The following is a 26,073-nucleotide window of genomic DNA, read 5'->3' as shown; positions in this document are numbered from 1 at the left end:
GAGAAGGAAAGAAAGAAGGAAGGAAGAAGGAAGGAAAGGAAAGGAGGGAGGAAATGGGAATGAGAAGGAAGGAAGGAAAGAAGGAAGGGAGGAAAAGAGATGAGAATGAGAAGGAAAGAAGGAAGGAAGGAAGAAGGAAGGAAGGAAGGGAGGGAGGGAGGGAAAGAGGAGATGGGAATGAGAAGGAAGGAAAGAAGGGAGGGAGGGACAGATGGACAGAGAGGCAGAAGAGGGGAGTGGTGAAGGGATGGATTTACTGTATTCCACTTGTACATTGCTTGACTTTGAATTGACTCTGCATACCATTCAATAAAACCCAACAGAATAAAAATGCGATACAACAATTAGACGGATGGATAGACAGGCAGGTAGGAATCTAATAGACAGAAGAGAAAAATGCTTAAAACACCTTTTTTGGAAGTGTTTTTTAAATCACAACCCCCCCCCCCATTTTATTGTTGTGTAAGCCATCCAGAGCAGCCCCCGCAGTGAGATGGGTGGCAAATAAATTTAACACATAAGTAAATAGATAATTTTAAAAAGGGAGTGAGGGAGGAAGGAAGAAAAGAGAGATCAGGATGGATGGAAGGGAGGAAGGGAGAAGAGAACGGACCATCACGGGTCCAGAATGGTACGGAGTTTCCTGCTTCATCAACGGATTGGACTAGAAGACTCCCAACTGCTATTCTGTACCCATCACCAAGAAGGGCACTACTACTGCTGCCACTGCTGCTACAGTAGTAGTAGTAGTAGTAGTAGTAGTAGTACTTACACTGCTACCACTAATTTGCTTGGGAGAGAAAGCGGCACTGCTATTAACAAGCTGAACTGGGGCACGCAGCCCGCTGAGCTAGTTTAATAGCCGGCTAATGAGATTTTGCTGAAAGGTAAAAGAAAAAAAAAAGAAACAATCCAAAACCTTATAATCATATTTTCCAAACAGAACAAGGGGCGGCCGGCAGCCGTTCAGAGGAGCAGAGAAAAGAACAGCAGTTCTGAACGCCATCAAATAAGATGCGGGAGAAGATGAAAAGGAAGGAGAGAAAAATCGCCCCATTGATTTAACAAAGATATTCCACCCCAAAGATAGTCCAGCTTCGTGGTTCTCCCTCCCCAGAATGACGATTTCTTTCAAGAAGCTTTGACAAAGGGGAGAGATGCAGTTTAGGGAGAGGGGGAAAAAAATCCTCAGTCGAGTTATTTACAAGATCATTATGGGTGGAAACTGACCAAGGAGAGAGATTCAACCTGGAAATAAGGAGAAACTTTCTGACAGTGAGAACCATCAACCCATGGAACAGAAGTTGCCCCCAGAAGTTGTGGGAGCTTCAACGCTGGAGGCTTTCAAGAAGAGACTGGACTGCCATCGGTCAGAAACGGTGTAGGGTCTCCCACTTGGGCGGGGGGTTGGACTAGATGACCTACAAGGTCCCTTCCAACTCTGATGATCTGTATCTATATCATTTGTGTGCCGGATCGCAACAGGAAAGGCGACTCGAGATAATTTGTCCATCTGAATTTGGAGGCCGTTTTGACCTCGGGTGGGGGGAGGAGAGATCTCCCCCTGTAATATCCCTTCCCAACTGCGGCACCCTTTTAATTGCTTTTTTTTTTTTTTTTAACGCCGCTGCTGTTTGGGGCCAGTTGCAAATTGAAAACAGAAAAGCCAGGAGCCAAGGCAGAGCACAGGATGACTCTGGAAAAAACAACAACCCATTCTCCATCTTTGAACATTTTGTCTTTTCTGTGGATTCCTTTGACTGGGAAACCTAATTAAAAGTTTATGATTAAAAAAAGAAAAGAAAAAACCACCAGGAAAAGAAGGCTAAAACTGCCTCCTTCTATGCCAAGGGTTGTGCAACTGGCGCAAGCTCGTCCTTGGGAACGCATAATCGCTCGTCCTTCAGGCTGGGGTGGGGTGGTGGAGCGATGGTCAAAATTCAATAGATGATTATGCAGGCCTCCGTTCCACGTTTTTCCTCGGGAGATTAATGACAGAAATGCATCTCCATACCTTGCAACGGCCGGGGGTGCCCTTGTGACACCGGGGAAGGGTGAAAAGGAGAGGGGAGGGCTTGGGAGGGGAAGAATTTTTTTTCTTTTTGCACCCAACTTAAATCGTGTGAAGCGATAACGCTGCTTTAATAATGCCTTGGTAAGACCACCCTGGGAATACTGCATCCAGTTTGGGGGGCTGCGGTGTAAAAAAAAAAAATGCTTATGGAGACTCTAGAACAGGGATCGGCAACCTGCAGCTCTGGAGCCGCATGTGGCTCTTTCCATCCCTCTTTCTGTGGCTCCGTCGCCGGTCGGCTCCACTATTGATAGGGCTTTTGGTTAGGACAGGCAGAAGAAAAGGGCAGTTTGGGGAATGTCGTGCAGCTCGCCTAACCCTGACCCACCTATCCCCCACCCATCCATCCGTTTACTTAACCGCCCATCCACTCACCCACCCATCTACTCATCCCTCCATCTCTCCATCCACTCTTCCATCCATCCATTCCTCATCCATCCATCCATCCATCTATTTTGCCCCACCTTGAAACCTTTCTTGCCACCGTTATCAAGCGAGTCCCTGCAGTTCCTAAATTAGGAGCCCGGTCGTTAAGCAAACTGGGTCTTCTCCCTTGACTCTTCCTTGTCAGGAGGTCGCAAAATGGGACGGGAGCCCGGGAACTCTGCAACCGTCATAAACAGGAGCCGCTTCCCGCGCATCCCAATTTGGATCACGTGACCGTGGGGGAATGTTGCCATGGTTGTAAGTGTGAAAGACGAAGCCCCAAGTCCTCCTTTTCCTCAGTGCCACCGCAACTTCAAACGGCCCCTAAACGAAACGGTTGCGATTCGAGGACTCCCCGCATATTCTGTTTTTCTCCTGTCTTCTTCCTGGGCTAGCCTGCCCTTTGCTGTGAAATGCCACGGGGCTATTTAAGACACCAAACCAAAGAAGAACAATAGCAGCCACAACAACGGCACCCCTCCCCGGGCCACAGGAGGATACCACAACCGATCAATAGTTTCCTCTTCCTTTTGTAAAGGAGGAGTTTTTTTGGAACGGAGCGGTGGGAGAGAAGGGCTCAGCCTACCCGCAGGCTCCATTTCTTTTCTTTCGAAGGGTATCTTTATTTTCCCGGTTTATTTCAGCGGTCGGAAGGCTCGGGCGAAGGTGAGAGATCACCGCTGCTTCTTCTTCCTCCCCGCCAGGTTGAAAATGTCAAAGAGCGGCCAAGAGACCCGCGGCTTCTCCCGGCCCTTTTGTGATGGCAGCCTTTACAGCACGTCCAGCTGGTGTGGCGCCGATCTATTCTTTCCGATTCTCCCTGCTGGCTCGGCAAGACGCACCAAAGCCCCCGGTGTCCCACCCAGGAAAAACCTCTGGGGGGTGAAGAACCTCTGGGGGCGAAAACCTGAACCTTTTAGCTATAATGGGTCTTTTGGGGTGGGGGGCTTGAACACCCACCCCTCCACACACACACACACCCCGTATCATGCAGATAAGCAATTTGGTATGAATTAGTCCCCACCCAACAGCATCCCCAAAACTGGGGCGCACAATACCAAAGTCCATCGGAAGGTTTCGGGGTGAAGAACAAGGGAATCTGGGATCTGCAGTCATGGCCTGTTCATTTTAACTCTCTTCCCATCCAGAGGGGAGACAAATGTCCCTATTTCTCCTGTTTCGAAATCTTTTTTTTTTTTTAATGTTAAATCAAGTGAAGTTTTAAGGGACCACTCAAAATTATTAATATATATACCTAAAAAAAGTATTAAAACGACATCATTAATCATGCCTGGAGTGACAGGATTCTGCAGAACGTTCACACATCCTCCTGATTTATTTGTTGCTGAGTTCACTTTGCAGCAGGAGGGGAAGTTAGCTTACTGTAGCTTTTATTTTATTTTACGTTATTTCTCTCCAAGTTCAAAACACCCACCTTCCAATGCAAGCAGCTACATGGATACCCAGAAAAAAAACACAATCCAAACCAAATAAACCAGTTATAAAAACTTAATAACGTTGTCTGCCAAGGTAGGCATCGATCTCTTATAATCAAGGCATAGAGGGGGTAACATTTGGCAATATTTCTTACATATGCGGCGCACACGTCTGCGACAAACCCCAAGTAGACAAGGGGCTGATGATCCTGGGGAAATGAGGTAAAATAAATGCAATTTATCCATGACAAATGTCTTTGACTACTAAAGCATAGTCACTTCATTCCGTATCTCTTTCTAGACAAAAATTGTGCACCTTTAGCAGCAGAAGGTACAGTGTGTGTGTCTGTATCCTCCAGGCTTTTGTTATCAATTTCAGAGAGCCAGTTCGGCCCTAGCTAAGCACCAGGCTAGACACTGGGCGAGGGTGAGTCCTAGTCCACCTTAGGGACAAAAGCCAGCTGGGTGACTCTGCGCCAATCACCGGGAGACGGCGAGTTCTAGTCTTGCCTTATGAAAGCTGACGGGGTGACTCTGCGCCAATCACCGGGAGATGGGGAGTATCCATAGGAGACGGGGAGTTCGAGTCCTGCCTTGGGTACAAAAAGCTGGCAGGGTGACTTTGAGCCAGAGACCGGAAGTAGGACTCACTAAACAAAGAAGTGGGTGTGATGAGGACACAATGATGTGGGGGCTGAAGGAAACCACTGGAAACTATTGACTGCAATGTATAGTCCCACTGAAGGCAAATTGTATAGGACCAGGACTGTGGCCTAGAGGTGAAGCTCTTGCCTCACAATCAGGAGGCTGTGAGTTTGATCCTAGCTAGAGGCAGATGAGAATATTTCTGCCAAACAAAACTCCGCACTGGCAACCGGAAAGGGCATCCGGCCAGTAAAACACTCTTCTTGCTCCATTCAGTTGGCCAGGTCTACCCTGCAAGGGATTATGGGGTCGTTAAAAGCATATGAGGATTGAAGGCAATTGGTAGGATTCGTTTAATATACAGGTCGTCCTCAACGCGCAGCCACAGCTGAGCCCAACGTTTCTGCCCCTTAAGCAGGACGATTCTCCCTTTTGACCCATTATACCACCTTCCTTGCCTCGGGGGGGGGTAAGTGAACCTGGCTTCTCCCTTGACTTTGCTTGTCTGAAGGTCGTAACAGGGGATCGCGTGACCCCGGAACACTGCAACCATCATAAATATGAGCCAATGACCAAGTGAATTTTGATCACAGGACCACAAGGATGTTGTAATGGTCGTAAATGTGGAAAAAAAACCCGGTCACAGGCCTCTTTTTTCAGCCCCATTTTGTAACTTCCCACTAAACAAGTGGTTTATAAGTCAAGGACTGTGTGGTCTAGGTTCAAAAAAGAGAGAGGTCCAAACAGGAGAAAAGTTTTTAACCGCCCAAACAAAAGCTGTTTCATTAGCTGTAACAAGTTGAAGGCGTTTATTGATGAAGGATTAGCACCTCTGTGGCCTCTGTTCTTGGCTGCTTTGCATTATAAAACCTTCCCTCCCTCGGAAAGGAGGCCTGAATTTCCAGAAGGGAGGTGGGAAAAAAAAGAAAAGAAAACTCTACCTCTAATCCTTTAATTCTCACCCTCCCTCCAGAGTAAAAGACTAACTAGTGTGCTATTTTGGGGGTTTAAATGCTAGTCAAGGGCTGGGAGGTTTCATCCTTCCCTCCCCAAAGCTTTTCTTTTCAAACTTTTTGCACTTCAGGTTCAGCTCCGAAGCATGAAGAATCCTGGGGATTTCACTTCATTAGTTTAGCAAAACGGCCTCATTCCTGTCAACCAGGAAGGGCCTCCTTAGAAGCCAAGGTACCAAGATTCCTCTTTAGGAGGAGCCAAGTCTTACCTTCTGGAAGACTTGATAGTTGGACTTCGACCATATATCAAGCTAGGGAAGGAAGAGAAGAAGAAAAAGAAGAATCGGTTATTAACGTAGGTCAAGATCCATTCAAGCGTTTTGGTTAGGCTTATTTTGCATCAAATTATTCTCGATGCGCCCCAAGGGGTAACCAAAGGAAACCCAACTTTTTCAACTTTGCAAGAAGGTTTGGGCTGAGTTGGTTGTTGAAGCATGCTCAGGTTGGAGCTACGGACTGCTCCAAAGGAACCTCATCAACTTTAGGTAGAACCCAACAGGACTGGGTTTCACCTTCCCGTGAAACCCCATTTCCTAACCGCTAGGACAATTCACCAGTGGAACAACTTGCCTCCAGAAGTTGTGAATGCTCCTATCAGGGTTCCAGTTGAAACTCCCCATTCTCCTTCAGCACTCAGAAACAAAGTTCATCCACGTCAGGATTTATTAAAGAAGTCTTGGTGGCACATCTGGGAAAACCCGAATCTGAGGAATTCAAAGATCCATCCCCTGCACCCACCAGGCCATCAAATGGCCCAATCCACCACCGTTCAATCAACTGGAGACATTCCTCCTCTCCGGGTGCAGGGTGACTTGTCCTTGACTATATAAGAAGAATGTTGTTGAGTTTAATCTTCCGCCTCTTTATTAAACCCCACCTCCCAAATTCCCAGGCACTAAAATGTGGCAGCCTCGGAAGCTTCGAAGTGAAATATGGCTTCCAGGGCTGACAGCTCCAACACTTGAAGACTGTCAAGAAGAGATTGGACAACCATCCGTCTCAAATGATTTCCTCCTTGAGGACTAGAAGACTTCCAGCTGTTGTTGTTCTTGCTTGCCTTCTTTATAGCTAACGGACCCAACTCTCCTTGGTCTTCAGAACTTCCAAAGCTTCTCCTGGAGGGGCATATTCCTGGGTCCAGGATGAACTCCCTCAGGCAGGGGGGCTGTTTTTGATGTTCCTCGCTTGCAAGATCGGTTCAAGTCAGTTGGAACGGATTATGCTGATCCATATGAATATTTAACAGCCCCAGAACGGTGTTTTATAACAAGGGCATCTTTCAATGCTTTGATGCATCCTTGTGTCCACAACATAAGTAATTCAGTGACAAGTGACACAGAAAACATTTAGCTGAATTAAGGCAGAATTCTGCCCTGCGGGGAGTAAATAAAATGCCCCCCACAACTCTCCCTCTGCTAAATATTACATTTAGATCTGGATATTGGGAGGTGAGGAGGGAATGTTACGCCCAAGTTAAAAATCAGGGAGCCCAAGTTATCCATTCTGAAAGTTGGGATAGTTTCAGATGATAATGCCAAGAGCAGAAACCTTTACCTTGATATAGGTACGGGATTATGGAGAGGGCTACATTAGACAATTAAATCAGACGTAGCTAAGTCATTGTGCTCAAGTTTTACTGCCTCTCTTTAGCTTCGAGATCCGCTCCTTGATCGGAAAAGTTGGGAGTAAATCAACAATAGCTTTCGTTCATCCCTCCCCCCAAAATATTGGGTCATAGGATTAAACAGCTAACTATGGATTTATACACAAGGAAAATAATAATCTGGAGTCTTGCTGAGCATTTATCCCAAATAAAACTATTTGCCTGTCAAAAGATGCAACCCAGCATGGAATGCAGGAGGACCACCGAAGTTCCACTTGCTATCGATAGGACGGGAAGGCAAATCTTACTTATTTGTAATATTTATTCTGACCTGAAGGTATTTTTGTTTTTTTTCCTGAAGTTCACTTGATGAAAACTGCCATGCAGACAGTCCTCAACTTATTCGGTTGCTAAGCAGGACAGTTGTTAAGTGAATATTGCATTCTTTCAACCATTCTCACCACAGTGGATAAGGGAATCACTGCAGTTGTTAAGGCAGCAGGTTTTAAACACTATTAACACTCAAGGACCTATTTAAGCTTGCAGGTCCATCTACCTCAGGGGTGTCCAACCTTGGCAACTTTAAGACTTGTGGACTTCAACTCCCAGAATTCCTCAGCCAGCAAAGCTGGCTGAGGAATTCTGGGAGTTGAAGTCCACAAGTCTTAAAGTTGCCAAGGTTGGAACCCCTGATCTACCTAGTACACTGTAAAAATAAAAATAAATAAAACTCCAACGTTTCTACCCCTTATGCAACCCCCTCCCTCCCAGCCAAGGCACATGGCCTAATTCTTTTCAAACCCCAAATATCTGTGAATAGCTCCGGTGTTTTCCACTCCTGCCCAGAAGGGTGGCTCAATTAATATTTTAGTTATTGCTATTATTTGTTCATCAAACCCTCCTGGAACATGCCTGGAACTTGACAGGTGTCCTAGAACAGAGGTCACAGACACGACACGAAGCCCCAACGAATGACAGAAAAGAGAGAGGATGGAAAAAGGGGGAGTGGAGGAAAACGGACCCTGCAGGACGAGGCTGGAAGCCAGATGACCTGCCTAGCGACTGCAGCGATTCCCTTCAGAACGGTGGCCAGCAAAGTCGTCGGACGGTTGTAAAACTCACTTAACCAGTGTTTTCACTTAGCCACATCAATCTGGGACTCCATTAGTGGTCGTAATTCGAGGACTGCCCGTATGGGGCTCACTGTTTTCTCGCGCGTAACTGGGTGATCGAAGGGATGGCTCATTCAGAGGAGCACACCTGTAAAGGCCCATGAGTTGGTGTCCTGCCTTCTTCCAACCTTCGCTGGTCATCTCCCGAGCGATGGTATAGTTAGCCCCACCCACCCACCCCCAAACCCTGTTCCAGCTACACCTGCCAACCCTGGTTAGTGGACCTCGCCATGGATACCTATCTTGGGTTTCCCCCTCCCTTGCCCCCTCTTTCGGGTCTTCAATTTTGAAAAGAATTGAACTGTACCGAGAAACAAGAACGCGCCATCAAATCTGGTGCGCCACCATCGCTCAACATCCAGACGGACAAGGCCCCACATCATTCAATCTGGGCAGCTTTTTAAGGCTCCCCAAGGTTTAATTTAAAAAAAGAAGAAGAAGAAAAAAAAAAGAAGGCAAAGCATATGCAGGGCTTGTAAAACCTCCATCCTAACACACACACACACACACACACACACTCGAAATGAAGTGAGCAAGCTACACGATGCAGGGTTGCAGGTCTATTATTCTTCAACTTTTCACTTTCAATCAAGACACACATTTGTTAACTTGGGAGGGGGGAGAAAGCTGCTGAAAAGCGCAATTTTCAAGGCGTCTTCCCGCATGCGAATTAACCCCCCCCATCTCCTTCTTTTTCTCTTTCTCTCTCCCTCTCTCTTTTTCTCTCTCTTCCCCTCTCCCTCTCTTCCTCCCTTTTTCTCTCTCTCTTCCCCTCTCCCCTTCTCTTTCTCTTTTTTTCTCTCCCTTTCTTTTTCTCTCCCCCTTTTCTCTTCTCTTCCCCTCTCTTCTCCCTCTCCGTCTCTTCCCCTCTTTTTCTCTCCCTCCCTCTCCCTTTCCCTCTTTTTCTCTTTTCTCTCTCTTTCTCTTCCCCTCTCTCTTTCTCTTTCTCCTTCCTGTTTTCCTTTCTCTCTTCCTCTTTTTCTTTCTCCCTCTTCCTCTTTTTCTTTCCCCTCTTTTCCTCTCTCCCTCCCTCCCTCCATCTTTTTCTCTCTCCCCCTTTCACTTTCTCTCTTCCCTTCTTTTCTTTCTTTTCTCCTCTCCCTTTCTTTCTCTCTCTTCTCTCCCTCTCTTTTTCTCTCCCTTTTCTTTTTCACTCCTCTTTTTCTCTCTCTCCCTCTGTTTCTTTCTCCCTCTTCTTCTCTTTCTCCCTCCCCTCCCCCCTCTCTCCCCCTCTTTTCTCTCTCCCTCCCTCTCCCGCTTTCTCTCTCTCTCTTCTCTCTCTCTCTTTCTCCTTCCTCTTCCACTCTCCCCGACACCCATCCCTGGCGCAGGCAACCAGGGGCTGCTTGCTGAAGGTCGTCCGAACGATTTCAAAGGCGATCACCCATCAAAATGTTCCCTGCATCTAATATCAAACAGAGACGGTGCCAACACTTATTAGAGGAATCCGATTCGGCGGCCCCCCCTCCTCCTCCCTCCCTCCCCCGCTCCCTGCAACCCTTCCCTTCACCCAAACACAACATACAGCTCGGCTTTGAAGTGGAAAAGAATACGAGGATCAGAAATTACTTGGGAGACAGCTCTGCCTACCTTTGAAGCTCTCGCTTTGATACAGCGAGGCCTTCTCCCGGCTCCACACTGGAAGGCACAGAAAGCCATCCTCTGCCGATTGAGACCCGGTAATTAAGGGAGGCAGAGCATTCACACAACCCAGGTGGGTTAACGATCCAGATCCGCGAAGCCCTACCTGGCGCAGGAGATGTGTCGGTCCGGGATTAGGGGCTTGGAATCCCTACCTCTGCATTCCAACAAATTTAATAAATAAAAGGAATAAAATACACCTCGAGCTTGTCCCCCAATAGGCAGGTGTTTAGAACCAGGGGATCGTAGAAGGGGTCGGGAGAAAGCCACAGGGGTGAGGTGGGGTGTCTTGGGATAGTGACCAACTAGGTTTGTCTCAAGGGAGCTGACGTTTGGCATTCCGTTGAAAGGTAAATTAAAGGAAGCACGTGGGAAAGCTTGGGAAAAGTTTGGAAAGGACCGAAGAGAATAGTTGTTACATCGGGTTCTTTCAGAACTGTGGGGTTCTTTCAGCTTCAGGGGGTTGTTTTGAGCAATCACGGTTCTTCATGGACGTTTCGTGACCCAACTAGGTAACATCACCAGTGGTAGAAGGGAGAGGGAGTATGTGAGGGTAGAAGGGAGAGTTTGGGAGGAGGGGGAGAAGGAGAAGGGGAAGAAAAAGAAGGAAAAAAAGAGGAAGAAGAAGAGGTAGAGGAGGAGGAGGAGAAGGAGAAGAGGAGGAGGAGAACATGGGATCTTACTACTCTTTGCACTTGTTTGTTTTTCTTGATACATTTCATGACCCAACTAGGTTGCACCATCAGGGGCTAGAAGGGAGTGAGATTTGTTGAGAGGAGTGGGAAGAAGGAGAACTATGGGGTCCTTAGTGCTCTTTGCACTTGGTTTTTTTTGTCTCCTTGCAGATGTTTCATGATCCAACTAAATAACATCATCAGTGCTAGAAGGGAGTGGGATTTGCGGAGAGGAAGAGGAGGAGGAGGAAGGACTGCGTTTCACTGCCAAACTAGGTAACATTAACAGTGTGCTCCTGGCTAGTTTGGTAATGCAATGCCTGCAAAGCCACCAACCCCACTCCTCCCTCTCTCTGTCCTCCATTATCAGACCCCACTCGCTTCTAGCACGGATGATGTTACCTAGCTGGGTCATGAAACGTTTGCAAGAAAACAGCAGGGAGCAAGTCACGCTCACCGGCCCTCAAAAGTCACTCCCCCCCCCCCTTCTTCACTTGAGATGCAAAAAGCGACACTCACCTTGCCATCGTCCGTGTAGACATTTTCATGGAAACCTTTGACTATCGTCCGGTCAATGAAGAGGCTTCTCATCACGACTATAACTTTTAATACCTTTCCCAAAGTTACCTTCGGGTGAGGAAAGAAGAAGAAAAAGGGAATTGTGACCAATACCAATACAGAGAATGAAGCAGGTTTCCCAAGGCAGGTCACCGTCGACTTACAAAGGGACCAGAGGGAGGTTCGAGGGAAGCCTCTGCAGCCTCGGGAGGGCGAAATACAGGCCCGTTTCGGCACTGATGGTATTTCCGGAAGGCCTGTTCTTCGGCCTCCGGAGGCCGCAGAGGCTTCTCTCAAGCCTCCGGGAGGGCAAAAACAGCCTCAAATGGGCTGAACATCAGCTGGGAGGTGCGCATATTCAGGTAAGATGGTCTGGGGCAAACATGCCCGCACAAAGGGCTCTGCATGCCACCTGTGGAACGCATGCCATTGTTTCATCATCGTAGGCCTACTTGATCGAAGACGGGTTTGCTTTCCGAATTCTGGATTTAAAGAGAACGTCCGCCCCGTACACGAAGACCTGCCAAACAATTAGGCACGGTGGGTGTTTGCTTAAGCTTGTAAACACTGGCTTAAATTCCTCACAACAGGTGCGGCAGCACAAAAAGCTTCCAACGTCGCACCAAGGTTGTGTCGACCCCGGGGGAAGAAAAACCCAGCAGCTGTCGTGCTGTCGGAGGAAGCCAGGAGGGGGGATTTGGGAATCAGAGGCAGTTGAACGCGATGATCGTCACGGCCAGATCCAGGAAGCGGCCCAAAGAACGAAGGTGGTGTGATAGCACAATGTGCGTTATGCATTGCAGGCGGTCCATGATGTACGATCGTACAGGTAGTCCTCGGCTGAGGGCCAAATTGAGCCCCGATATTTCTGTTGCTAAGTGAGGTTGCTATTTGGTGAGTTTGGCCCCCATTTTATGACCTTTGTCAGTGTATTGCTGTAGTTGTTAAGTTGGTCACATGGTTTTTAAAGTGATTCCAGCTTCCTCCGGCAATGGGAGGAGGACGAGGAGGAGGAGGAGGAGGAAGAAGAAGAGATGGAGGGAAAGGAGGAGAAGATGCTAATGGAGAGAAAAAAGACAATGGAGAGACAGGCAGAAATGCGGGTGAAGAAGAGAAGATGATAGAAAGAAAGGAGAAGGAGGGGATGGAGAGAAGGTGATGGTGAGAAAGGAGAAGGTGATTCAGGTTCTCTCTCTTTCCCTCCTCCTCCTCCTTTATCCATTCCCAAAGTGAAGGCAATTTATTACCCGCATAGGAAGATTTAGCCAACTGATTAGCACGATCTCAAAAACTTTTTTTCCTGCAGGAAAAGGACATCCCCGATGTGAAAACCCAGATATTAAAAATGGAAGAGCTGGCATAAATCGCAACTGGCAAGTACCTTTTTTTTTTTTTACATCGATATAGGGGGAAAAAAAAAGAGAGATGTTTTAGCGGCTCTCTTGCCAAGGAGAGCAATGCTGCTTTGAAGCAGATGCGGGAGATGGTGGACGCCGCTTTTATCCGACTTCCGTGTCTGACGCCTTCACCAGGGGCTCCATCAAAGAACCCGAGTCCTATCGTGATTTAAAAAAAAAAACCCAATCCGTCTCCACTTTCTCCTCCGACAAGAGGAAGGACACGATCACAGCGATTTCTGTTTGTCACGTTTATCGTTTACATTCAGGTTCAAAGACTCAGGTTTCGGGAAATTGGAGGGAGGGACCCAGATTGTTGGGTGCACAATGCTTTGTAAACCACTAAAGAGAGGGCTGTAAAGCACCGTAAAGCGGTATATAAGTCTAAGTGCTTTTCCTTTCCTCTCCTCTCCCTTTCCCTCTCCTTCCATGGTGGTGCAGTGGTTAGAATGCAGCATTGCAGGCTGACTCTGCCCACTGCCAGCAGTTTGATCCTGACCAGCTCAAGACTGACTCAGCCTTTCATCCTTCCATGGTCGGTAAAACGAGGACCCAGATGGTTGTTGGGGGCAAGAGGCTGACTCTGTAGACTGCTTAGAGAGGGCTGGAAAGCACTGCGAAGCAGTAGGTAAATCTAAGGGCTAAGTGCTAGTGCTATTCTATTGACTGGGCCTTGCTTAAACTGTGTAACACAAGACTTTTTATTTAAAAAATAGCTCAGGAGGCCTCCTCATTACATTTCAGTTATTTCTATCAATACGCTGATAGACAAATACTTGGCTTTTTAATATGTCGCCTGTAGGATATGTTTGAAGGCGACCTTGATGTAGAAAAATTTTAATTCAAATCAATACACCTGCTAGCTCGCTAAAAAAATTCAATTAATATGAATGGGGGAAGGGCAAACACCCCAGGTTTCTTGGAGCCGAAAATGGAACGGCGGCACGTTAAGCCAGCATGCAACCTTTCTTTTATGCTACATTCCTAGCTTGTTTTTAAATGTGCTTGCTGGCCAGATCTAAAGCTCTTTAGAGGACGAAAGGCAACCGCTTCGGTATTATCCTTAAATACTCGCTGATAAAAATAAAAATAAAAACAAAAGACAAAAATTGGCATCGTGAAAATTCCCCAAAGGATATGGAATTTGGAAAGAAAAAAGAAAAAAAAAAGATACTTTCTAAGGAAAGTTGCACTGTCATTTGAGTTAATGAGATCAGGATTGCCTGGCCTGAATACTGATAAGTACAATGAAATAAAAGATACAAGCAAGACAGACTGGAGAGGAAAAAAAATCACCCAACTTTTTTTTTAGTTTTATACCCCAACATTTAACATTTTAAAAACCAGGTTCTTGTATTTAGACCCGAACCTTGCCCCAAAATGGAAAGAGGTTTGTGATTTTTGCATCCAGCTGATTTAAGCTGGCTCCAAAAACTCATTACCACCACCTCCTTTCGAGACAATTAAATCTAAACATTAATTTCCTTGCAACAAAGAACTGATTTCCACTGCATTTGACCAGCCGCTCCCCAATTTCACTAGGTGGTCTCCAAGTTTTTACATTATCAGCATTTGATTGAATGTGTGCCCTCAAATGGGACTAGAATGATGACCTACAAGGTCCTTCCCAACTCTGTTTCTCTGTTCAGTTCTTAGCGACTATTAGCAACCACCCAGATTTTCTCGGTGACGATCTGCCCTCAACCTGATTCTTTGGGGTCTTCAAAATGTTCCACCCATCCCCGCTCTTAATTCAATTGTTCAATTGTTCAATTATGTGCTATTAAGTCAGGGTTAGCTCTTAGCAACCACATACGTAAACCTGTTCCCAACTTGACACTTCAGGTTCTAATGTTGCATTCTTCACCCCTGTAATTGAGTTCATCCCCCATGCTGTTGGTCATCCACTTCTCCTCTTCCCTTCTTCCTCTTTTTAAAAATAAAACTTAAACTATTTTATATTATGAATCGTTGTCTTGATATTTGTTTCGTCACCAGGACTCTCAAGGTTCGTTATTTAACTGTAAGAGACAAATATGTAGTCATAATAGAATTCTTGAACCTTTACTGTTGCTTTCAATTAATGGGAAAACTAATTTAGCATGTCATTTAAATTCTGTTTAATAAACAAGTCTGGAAAATAGCACGCCTTGTTAATTCCACGTGCTGAATAAGGGTCAGTGGTTTTTCCAATAGCTGAAAGTTGTTGAATTAAAAATATTTGATTAACGGGAGGGCAAATCAATGTAATGCAATTAGTCTGCCTTAAACATTATATTCACAGAAACCTGAAGTGTTACTCAGAAAACATTTTTATTGTAAACAGCTATGAATATTTTAACCAAACTAACATCAGAATCGGAACGGTTTTCCCAGTAATGGAAACCCACCCAATCTGACAAACTTGCAAATTCTCCGAAAATTTGCCCTCTTCCTGGAAAAGAAAAGAAAAGGTCGAATGTTTAAACCGGCCAGCTTCTTCCTGGATTATGAGGTGAGAAAAACCATCTCTGAAACAGAGCATCATATTGCCAAGAGGTCTAAACTTTTGTCGCCATGAGAAACGGAAGCTGGCTGGGCTAAAAACTGAATGCCAGATTTGGGGCAAAGTCATGACTTCATTCCTCAACTGCAAGCAGGATTGGCCCAGGAGAGGAGAAGAGGACTAAAGCTCCATGAAGAATCCCCAATCTTTAGGGCAAGTGACCCTGGGAATAATGGGGTGCCCCCTCCTCATCTCCACAGTTCATATTATTGGTCATAATTGACCCTAATCTTCTCTTGCAAAGCTTTTGCCCCACTTCTGAGACTGAGAATGATGGGATGCTTTTTTCTGGTGGTCATGCTACCCAATATTAACTTGAATTCTGCTTGGATTTTGTGTGTGTGTGCCAACCAAGGTCAACGAAATCCAGTCAAAGAACCAAGACAGGCAAACCATCTTCGTGATGCTGTCCGCGGTGCTGAAAATCCAGCCTACTAATACTTTCCTGTCCAGGTGGTCTACGAATTACACCCGCTTCCTTTAGTGCCTGTTCGAAGTTACCGTGGTGCTGGAAAAAAAAGTGAACTTGTGGCCGGTCCTCGCGCTTATGACCACTGCCGCATCCCCATGGCCCACGTATGATCAAAATTGGCAACCGGCATGTCCTTGGGGCAGTGATGGCATCCTAGAGTCACAGTGGCTGCCATTGGTGGGCTTCCTTGCCGGTTTCCGACCAGCCGGATTTGCTTAAACGACCATGTGGACTCACTGAACAACTTCAGCGATTTGCTTAACGACCATGGCGCAAAAAAAAAAGTTAAATTTTTCGCTCTTACGGCCGTTGCAGCATCCCTGGGGTGTGTGTGCATCACATGATCAAAATTCGTATTTATGACAGTTGCAGCGTCCCCTCTGTGTGTGTGTGTATGTGTGTGTGTGTGTGAATGGGATTCCCCTTTTGTGATCTTCTGACAAGAAGCCAGATTCACTTAAGAAATGTGTTCCCAGCCTAACGATTCATTTAACGGCCGCGGCAAGGAAGGTCATAAGCCGGGGTAAAACTCTCTTAACAGATGTCTTGCTTAGCAACAGGAGTTTTTGGCTCCGTTGTGGTTGTAAGACGAGGAATATCAGCACTGGTTGCCCGGCTCTTGTTGGCTAGAAGTCTCCTCGAAGGTTTAAACTGGCTACCCCCAAAAAGCCAACAGTTTAAATCTTGCAAAAGCATCTGAGCTGCCAATTTTTATTTCCCCTTTCCCCACTTATTTTTGCTATGTCCTTTTAATTGGCTGAAAATCCTACTTGCACAATCAACAGCTGGCACAAAACCAGCCACTTTGTTCCTAGTTATTTTTCTAATCGTTCTCCCTCCTCCTTCCTCAGTCCCTGCTACCAGCCTTACATTTCGCTTTATCAAGCCACCGGTTCTCTTCTAATGACGCCCATTTGTAAACAGCACCGATAAGATGCAATTAAGCCATTAGCGGCTAAACAAACAGGCATGCTAATTAGGCCCTTCTACAAGGGGTTTTTTTCTTCTCCCCCCTCCTTTTTTTTGTTTTTTTTTGGTGGGGGGGAATGGAGAGGCTGGAATTTACCTTTCATTAATTTGGCTTAATTGCCTGCTGGAAAGTCAACATCAATCAAGAGCTCAGAATGATTTCCTTGATATTAAAAAACAGGTGATGAGTTCTCACCCCCTTGGCAATCGGCTGCAGACACTCCAGGCAGGAAGGCAAGCTGGAAAATTTTATTTTAGTTATTTGTATCCCGCCTTTGTTCTTTTTTTTAAAAAGATCAATAACTCACAGAAGCAAACGTATGTCTCCTATTTACCCCTACAACAACCCTGTGAGGTGGGTTGGACTGAGAGAGAGGGACTGGTCCAACGTCATCCGGCTGTCTTTCGTGGCTAAGGCGGGACTAGAACTCACGGTCGCCTGCTTTCTAGTCTGGTGCTTAAGTGCTAGGCCAAATTGGCGCTTTATACCCCCATCAAATAATTTTACAACAACTGTCATAATTCCAGATAGTCCTTGACTTATAACATTTGTTTAGTGACTGTTTAGTGAAGTTACAACACTGAAAAAAGTGACTTACTACCAGGCCTCACACTTATGACCATTGCAGTGGGTTTAGCCCCATTTTATGACCTTTCTTGCCACAATTGTTAAGTGAATCACTGCAGTTGTTAGGTTAGTTACACAACTGTTCCTTCCTTCCTTCCTTGCTTTCTTCCTTCCTTCCCCATTGACTCTGCATGTCAGAAAGTTGTAAAAGACCATCACGTGACCCTGGACGCTGCACCCGTCATAAATATGAATGAGTTGCCAAGCTTCTGAATTTCGATCAGGTAACCGCAGGGAAGCTGCCATGGCTGGAAGGGTAAAAAAAAAGTCCCTTTTTTTCCAGTGTCAGTGCAACTTCGAATGGGTAACTCAACGAATTGTGCTTTGTATTGTACAATGAGTGGTGATTCAGCAATTTACCAGGAAGGGAAAAGGTTAATAGGCAGCTGGAGAAAAAGTCAGTTTTCAAGTTTGTGGCAGGTTCCAGAATGGACCGAAACTCTCGGAGACGTCGTATTAGAAGACGGGGCAGTTGATGGTCTTTTTGGGGGTGAATTTGGGCTCAAAGTCCCATCGGTTCTGCTGATGTCATTTAAGAAACCCCTTCAAAAACTTTACAGCTCGTCATTTTTAACTCTTGTAAAGTGCAAGTCCCAAATCCTTCCAGTACAAGCTTTGGTGGGGGGGACAAAAATCACATTGCAAATGCTTCTATTTATACAGCCCCAGAGCGAAGGGGCATTGGAAGTCAGGTCACATTTGGTTTAACTTAAGAATTTATACGCTACCCTTCGATAAACAGTATCCTATAAATAAAAGACAAAGCAAAATACATAATTAACTGAGGATGGAATCCAAGGACGAGGGAAGAAGCGGAGCAAAGGGCAGGAGAGAAGCCCAAGCAGAATTTGGAGGGGGAAATGCTTTGGGTTTGCATCTATGGCCGTTTCAAACAGACCTCAACATTTCAAGGTGAATTCGGAGGTCGCGCACGTCTTATAAGGTTTGAGCCCCAGAGTTGAGGGGGCTTGGAGAGGATCGCTTACCAAAACCATCAATTCTTTATTTTTATTATTTTTTTGTAAGCTGCCTAGAGTCACTGAAAATGAAAGGAAGGAAGGAAGGAAGGAAGGAAGGAAGGAAGGAAGGAAGGAAGGAAGGAAGGAAGGAAGGAAGGAAGGAAGGAAGGAAGGGTGAGTTAGTGAGGCAGGGAGAGAGGGAGGGAGAGGAAGAGAGGGGAGGGAGGGAAGAAAAGAAGGAAGGAAGAAAAGGGACGGAGGGAGGGAAGAAAGAAAGAAGAAAGGAGGGAGGCAGGAAGGAACGAGAAGGGAAGGAAGGAGGGAAGGAAGGGGAGAGGAAGAGAGGAAGAGAGGAAGGAGGAAGGGAAGGAAGGAAGAAATAAATAAATAAGGGAGGGGTGGAGGGAGGGAGGGAGAAAAAGAAAGAAAGAAAGAAAGACCAGAGGAAGTTGGAAGTCAACATCTTTTCTTTCTTTTTTTCCCCTTTTCTCCATACTTTTCCCTTCCCTTTTTCCTCCCTTATTTTCTTTTGTATTTTTATATTTTATATTATAAACTAATAAACAAAAACATGAAAAAAGGGACTGTTTTCCAAGATGCCTCTTAATCTGCAAAGAGACGTATGGAAACCAGAATCAATAAAGATGACAAAAGTTATGGCAGATCATTCCTTATCTAAAGGTTACTTCACACTAGAATAGATTTCTACGATATAACTCTTCCCCAAGACACTATTCTGCCAATCGTTTTCTTGAGAAAAAAGAAAGAAATCTGTTCTGTTTTCAAAACTGGCCGCACAGAGAAATCTTTGCATCAATAAGATTTGGGAAATGTGAGAATTACTGCAAGTTTTCAGCTTTTTTTAAACATAACATTGAAGAGGGGGGAAAATGGAGTTCAAGGCAGTCTAGAGGTCGCCTGCCAGCCCATTGCAAACATTCCAGGAAACTGCCTTGAGTTGAAAATAAATCGGCATTTATAGATATTTTTATTTTACCAAACATTGTTTATTCCTTTCCAAAATTAATCCTCGACTTACAACAATTGGTTTAATGACCGTTCAAAGCTACAAGGGGGCTGAAAAGAGTGACTTACGGCTATTTTTCACACTTACGACAATTACACCATCCCTGTCATTGTGTGATCAAAATTCAGGCGTTTAGCAACCGACTCGTACGTATGACGGTTTGCAGTATCCTGGGATTATGTGATTCCCTTTTGTGACCTTCTGACGAGCAAGCTCACTTTTTAACAACGGCATTGCTAACTTAACAGCCGCAGGTGTTCACTGAACAACGGCCTCAGGAAAGGTCGTAAAACGGGGTGAAACTCACTTAACTGTCTCGCTTAGCCGCAGAAATTTTGGGCCTCAGTTGTCATCGTAAATCAAGGACTACCTGCATTGTTATTTTTCCATTCTATTGCTGTAAGTCAGCCAGAGTAGCTCCACGGTGAGACGGATGGCAAATAAATTTAACAAATACACAAACAAATAAAATTATTTGTATCTATTAACCAAATGGAACAGAAGTTGTGGGAGCTTCATCCCTGGAAGCTTTCAAGAAGAGACCGGACTGCCATCTGTTCAGAAATGGTGTAAGGTCTCCCCTGATTGGGTGGCGGGTTGGACTAGATGACCTACATGGTCCCTTCCAGCTCTGTCATTCTGTTATTAGTTTAGATAAATACCATATATTATTCTGATGCATTTGCAATGTGCATCAGTAATATCATTTCTCAGCACTGGATAGGGCACCCCACACATTTTGAAGCATATTTTCAATAACACCAGCAGGCTGCTAAGGTTTATAAACAATGGCAGAAGCAACAATAGCGATAACAACAACAACAACAGTGGAGTTTTAACTTACCAGCAGCATGGCAGAAGTCCCGTTGGGCCGAGACAGGTGAATAGACATCTCCGGAAACATTCGGTCAATGCGACTGATCACGTCATCTACGTAGCTACAAAAGCAACGCGGACATTAGTCGCCGCAGCGACTCAATAATTTGCAGTACACATAAAAGAAAAAGTTAGACCTAGAATAGAAAGGAAGGTGGAATGGAATGTGGGGTGGGATTGGGATCAGATGGGATGGAATAGGGTGGGTGGAGTGGAGAGGAATGGAATAGAATAAGGAATAGAGTAGAGTAGAGTCGAATAGGAGTAGAGTAGAGTAGAGTAGAGTAGAGTAGAGTAGAATAGAATAAGGAATAGAATAGAATAAGGAATAGCATGGAGTAGAGTAGAATGGAATGGAATGGAATAGAATAAGAATAGAATAGAATAAGAATAGAATAGAATAGAATAGAATAGAATAGAATAGAATAGAATAGAATAGAATAGAATAGAATAGAATAAGAGTAGAGTAGAGTAGAGTAGAGTAGAGTAGAGTAGAGTAGAGTAGAATAAGAGAAGGGTCTTCAAACTTGACAGGTTTAAGACTTGTGGACTTCAACTCCCAGAATTCCTGAGCTAACATGACTGGAGGAGGAATCCTGGGAGTCGAAGTCCACAAGTCTTAAACCTGTCAAGTTTGGAGCCCCCTGTAATAAGGAATAGAATAGAAATAGAATTAGAGTAGAGTAGAGTAGAATAACGAAGTTGGAAGGAACCTTGGAGGTCTTCTAGTCCAACCCGCTGCTCGGGCACACCCAATTCCTGCAGCCATTCTTCATAGGCTTTAGCCCCCTGATCTGTTGCTCCCCTCTCCACTCTTGCTAGAGCCTCGACACCTTCTTTCTATCACGGAGCCCACCGCCGGCTGCAGTATTTCACAGGGGGTCCTTGGCAAAAAGGGTTCCCCGTCCTCCCTTCACGGGGCCAAAGCACAAGACAGCAGCCTCTGCTTCCATAAATTGATTGCAGGCAACCAACCACCTTCTCTGTGCTGATGGTTTTGAGGGTTTTCTTTTTTCTTTTTTAACACCGGACAGATGGCTACGTTCTGGAGCCTGACCTGCTTTAAAAACTGGATCTCATCCAGTGCTGGCGTTATGCTCAGGCGCCGTGGAAAGCATATTTCTCCCACGCAGTTTGTAAGATACATGCTGTTCATTTTAAAACTCCACGCATCAAGCTCAGCTGCCCCTTCTCCTCCCCCCCAAAACACCCGCCATAATATAAACTCGAATCTTTTTCAGATAGGTAAAGAAGAAGGAGAAGAGGAGGAGGAGGAAGAGGAAGAAGGGGAAGAGGAAGAGGAAGAAGAAAAAAAAGAAGAGGAGGAAGAAGAAGAGAGGAGGAGGAAGAGGAAGAAGGGGAAGAGGAAGAGGAAGAAAAGAAGAGGAGGAAGAAGAAGAGGAGGAGGAGGAAGAGGAAGAGGAAGAAGAAGAAAAGAAGAGGAGGAAGAAGAGGAGGAGGAGGAGGAAGAGGAAGAAGGGGAAGAGGAAGAAGAAAAAGAAGAGGAGGAAGAAGAAGAGGAGGAGGAGGAAGAGGAAGAAGGGGAAGAGGAAGAGGAAGAAGAAGAAAAGAAAGAAGGAAGAAGAAGAGGAGGAGGGAGGAAGAGGAAGAAGAAGAGGAAGAGGAAGAAGAAGAAAAGAAGAGAAGGAAGAAGAGGAGGAGGAGGAGGAGGAGGAGGAGGAGGAGGAGGAGGAGGAGGAGGAGGAGGAGGAAGGAGAAGAAGAAAAGAAGAAAAAGAAGACGAACACAAGGCTCTTTTCCTCCTGTCCCTCTCCAGCCATTTTTAAAAAAATATTTTGTTTTTAATTAAAAGAACAAAAATGTTTAAAAAAAGTGGCACGGAGCGCGGCATTATTTGGAACGCAACCAGGATCTTTGGCAGAAACTCGCGGTGATTCAAAAGCACGTCTTCCGGCGTAGCTTTCAAAATGCGTATGTGGCCATTTGTACTGCATGGGCCAAAAGAGTGTTTGCAATCATTTCTCAACCTCCAATTCTATCCCCCCACCCCCCAAAAAATGGAGAACGCTACAATCTTAAAAAGGAAGAAGACCCCACTGTTGGGAATTTCCTCCTCAATTCCAGGTTGCTTCTCACCTTGATTAGTTTCCATCTACTGCTTCTTGTCCTGCCTTCAGGGGCTTTGGAGGATAATTTGACCCTCCCTTCTTTGTAGCACAGCCTCAAATATTTGGAAGACTGCTGTCATGTCACCCCTAGTCCTTCTTTTCTCTAACTAACTAGATCATTAGACTGGTTCTAATATGCCTGAAAAGCACCAAGATAAGGCACCTTTATGAAAAGTCATTGAGCCGGTGCAGTTTGGCATACCCTCACGATGCCTCAAACGGCATCAAACCATCTTCAGCCAACATGTAACAAGGATAAGGACGGTTGCCGGAGCTGAGAAAGTTGGCCTCATTCGCCCTACAGGCAACGTCACCATTAAATATGCCACAAAGGCCTGAATTTCAAGGGTGTCCCTTCCATTCTCGAGAAAAGAGAGGCAACAACGATGTCTCTGCTCTTGCAGAGCGGAAAAGAAGAGATCTCAGACATCAAACACGGACCGGGAGGACATTTAGGTTAGAGAGAAAATATTATGCGGGACATTAAAACCAAGACGCCGACCCTGCCAAGGTAACCCACCGTCATTGGCTCCGAGGTAAATCATTAGTTAGGTCGGTTTTCTCTGCAGGGTTTGAACAGCCAGACCCCAGTTTTAAGAACCTCCCTAATTTATTCCCAAACAGGTGAAAACAAGAGTCGCTCCTGACTCAACCAACAGCATCAGGAAACCAGCCCTGGGGATCGCAAAGTCCTTCAGAGGGTTGTTGTGTTCAAGGCAGAAAAATAACACTGATTTCTCTGAACTTTTATAGAGGTTTGAAGTCCTTGCACGAAGCGGCTGTGGCACATTTTGTTGGGAGATTCTTTGGGCCTTTTAAAGTTTATCAAGACATAAAATGCAAAATAAATAAACAAACAAATAAATAAATAATGAGAAGAAAAGCAGGGAGGGGAAAAAAGGAAGGGAAGGGAGGGAGAAAAAGAAAGAAAAACGTTCACTTCTGACTCTACAGGTACTCCTTGACTTACAACCGTTTGCTTAGCGACCATGTGAAGTTACAACAGCATTGAAAAAGGGGGTTCCTGACCCTTTTTCACACTTACGACAGTTGCAGCATTCCCCACAGTCATGAGATCAACATTCAGACGCTTGATCTCTCTCTCTCTCTCACACACACACACGCACATATATATATATATAAATGGTAAACACAGCCTACTTCAAGGGGGGGAAAGGTTGTTTAATATACCATGAATAGTCCGTTCTCTTAAAATCCCATTACCACTCAAAGAGTTCAGGATAGGATAAGTTTCTGTTCAATTTCTTCCTCTAAAGGAATTAGTGTCAGTTTTCTGTCAATACGCCGAAAATGTTTTGCACGCTCAAATGAGTTTCCAGTAATGTGTGCGGAGCAGGTTCATGCTTTCTTGACTCCTCATCGCAGTGACATTTGACTTAAAAATAAATAAATTATAGGAAAGCAAGCCTGCCTTCTTTCTTTCTTTCTTTCTTTCTTTCTTTCTTTCTTTCTTTCTTTCTTTCTTTCTTTCTTTCTTTCTTTCTTTCTTTCTTTCTTCCTTCCTTCCTTCCTTCCTTCCTTCCTTCCTTCCCCGCTTCTTTTTTTGGCTGACTTGATGTTACATGTTAAATTCTAAGGCCGCCACCGCCAAGTTCAATGAGGCTTTTCACGTGCCCCAAACGCTTTAAATTATATTTGCAAAATGGCCTGCTTTAATTAATTAATTGTTCTAGCGCCCGAATCAAGCTGGCTTGCAGGATAACAATAATAATAATAATAATTAAGAAACCCCTGGCAGCAAAGCGTGGGTGGACCCCGGCCCGCAGTAAATATTAAATAGCAAGCTGCTACAGTAATTGCGGCATTAAATATTAAAATATCCACAGTAAAGCCATCCCTGGTAACAGAGGGGGAAAGGCTGAAGGTTTCTGAATCACACATTATCAATGCAGAGTTGGAAGGGACCCTGAAGGTCTTCTAGTCCAACTCCTGCTCAGGATACAGCAGGCCTTGGTTCAAATTCAGCCCTCGTTTTATTTTTCAGTAGAAAATTGGACTGCTCTGTTGTTTTTCGACATTTAAAAATCTTCTACTGCTGCACCAGAGAGAGTATCTTAACTTACTGCATCTCTGTATGGTTTGCCAATTGCACAGGGGCAGATAGGAAAGCGCCCCAGAGGGTCAACGTCATTGCCCAGAAGATCATGGGTTGCCCTCTCCCCTCTTTGGAAGAGCTTCATAGCTCCTGCTGTCTTAAGAAAGGTCAAAACATTCTCAAAGATCCATCTCATCAAAGGGGCACCCTTTTTTTTAAACTATTACCATCTGGCAGATGGTACAGGATAATAATAAAAACAAGGACAAATAGGCTGAAAAACAGCTTCTATCCCAGGGCAGTAGCTCTGTTGAATTCTACTGTATAGTGCAGTGTTGGTGCGGTGTCAGGGGTTTTCGGTTCAATATGTGGAGGGTGAAGGATGTGTGTTTGTGTTTATTTTCATGGTCATGATGTGCACTGAAGATGGCGTTTGATTTCGTTGTACGAGGTGCAATGGCAATAAAGTAGAGTAGAGTAGAGTAAATTAAATTAAATTAAATTAAATGGCGGTTGTGCAACGTGGATATTTTAAAAAGCAAAGGAGACCTGGATCACTGTATCTGCTTTTCTGAAATATTATTTATTTCAGAAGTGGGGGCAGGGTTCCTTTATCATATTTGATTGAAACATGATCAGAAGTCTCCGTTGTCAGCTTTGGAAGCCATATTAGCACCAGAAGCTTCCACGCTGCCACATTCTTGGGAAGATGGGAGGGGGGAATTGCCTGGAGTGGATGTGTTTAGACACAACAGTGTTCTTCGTTAAGAGTCAAGGTGACGTTGTTCCTGTAGTCGAGGGGACGCCTCAAGGTCGGACGGATAGTGATCGGGGCATGTGATGGAATGATGGGTGCAGGGGGAGGATTTGTAATAGTTTACTTATTGGAGGGAATTTTCAGGTTCTGGATTTTCCCGATGTGCCAGTTGACTGCTCTAATAAAAGGGAGCTTTGAACATATGTCTGGTTTGGAGTGATCTGTTGGAGTCAAGGTTTTCTGGAACGCCGACACCTCTCTTCCTCATTTCCTACGAATGCTGGTAGGGGTTGAACAATACAACCCTTCCTAAAATTGAGAGTGGATTACAGGTGGCCTCGACTTGCAACTACGATTGAACCCATAAATTAAGGGTGAGTGAATAAGTGTATTCACTCAGTTATTAAATGAGTTTCGGCCCACTGCCACCGTTGTTAAGCAAATTTAAGACCCTGCGGTCCTTAAATGGGCAACATGGTTGTTAAGTGAATCTTGACTCAGAAGGTTGCAAACATGACCCCCGGGGATGCAGCGACCTTCATAAATATGAGCTGGTTGCCAAGTGGCCGAATTTTGATCCCGTGACCACGGGGGGGATGCTGCCCCCAAAAGGTTAAATGTGAAAAACATTTTGCGTGTCCCTTTTTCCAGCACTGTTGCAACTTTGGTCACTAAGCCAATTGTCGTAAGTCAAGAACTGCTTGAAAAAGCTCCCACCCACCTGTCCACGCAGCTACCAAGAGCCGAGTTCCGTTGAGTGTTATTGATTTGGTTATGAAATTCATATGCCGCCCGAGAGGCTCATCCATAAAACGAACATAAGCAAAACCTTCAAGCATTGCGACGTTGAGCGCGAAGGTTAACCTTAAATTGGAGCTTTGGGTGCTTCCAACCTCTTTGTGCGTGCAATTTTTTTTAAAAAAACGTTGTTACTGGCCCCGAGTGTGCTAAACGCTCGTGTTTCAACCCAGTGCCAGGTCTCTTTCCATGGTTGACGGCAAGCGATCGTATTTCTG

The 26,073-nt window shown here is 45.2% G+C and overlaps 1 protein-coding gene across 4 annotated transcripts in view; it reads right to left on the bottom strand.

The window, feature by feature from the left end:
• The window catches only part of MED27 (mediator complex subunit 27), a 64,965-nt gene that overhangs the window by 3,870 nt on the left and 35,022 nt on the right, over nucleotides 1–26,073 (bottom strand). For all 4 annotated transcript variants that reach the window (XR_015745425.1, XM_026687295.2, XM_087944133.1 and 1 more), the window contains exons 4-6: nucleotides 20,084–20,177; nucleotides 11,204–11,311; nucleotides 5,804–5,845 (exon numbers count right to left, since the gene is read on the bottom strand). Coding sequence is in view for 3 of the 4 variants with exons in the window: in XM_026687295.2 (XP_026543080.1) it covers nucleotides 5,804–5,845; nucleotides 11,204–11,311; nucleotides 20,084–20,177 (244 nt within the window). In the remaining variant the exon portion in view is untranslated. The remainder of the gene's footprint in view (nucleotides 1–5,803; nucleotides 5,846–11,203; nucleotides 11,312–20,083; nucleotides 20,178–26,073) is intronic.

This window comes from Notechis scutatus, chromosome 15 (assembly GCF_049901735.1).
Source record: "Notechis scutatus isolate UNSWTSFEM ecotype Mainland chromosome 15, rNotScu1.2, whole genome shotgun sequence".
NCBI classification, from domain to species: Eukaryota; Metazoa; Chordata; class Lepidosauria; order Squamata; family Elapidae; genus Notechis; species Notechis scutatus.
This window is presented reverse-complemented; position numbering and strand designations above follow the sequence as displayed.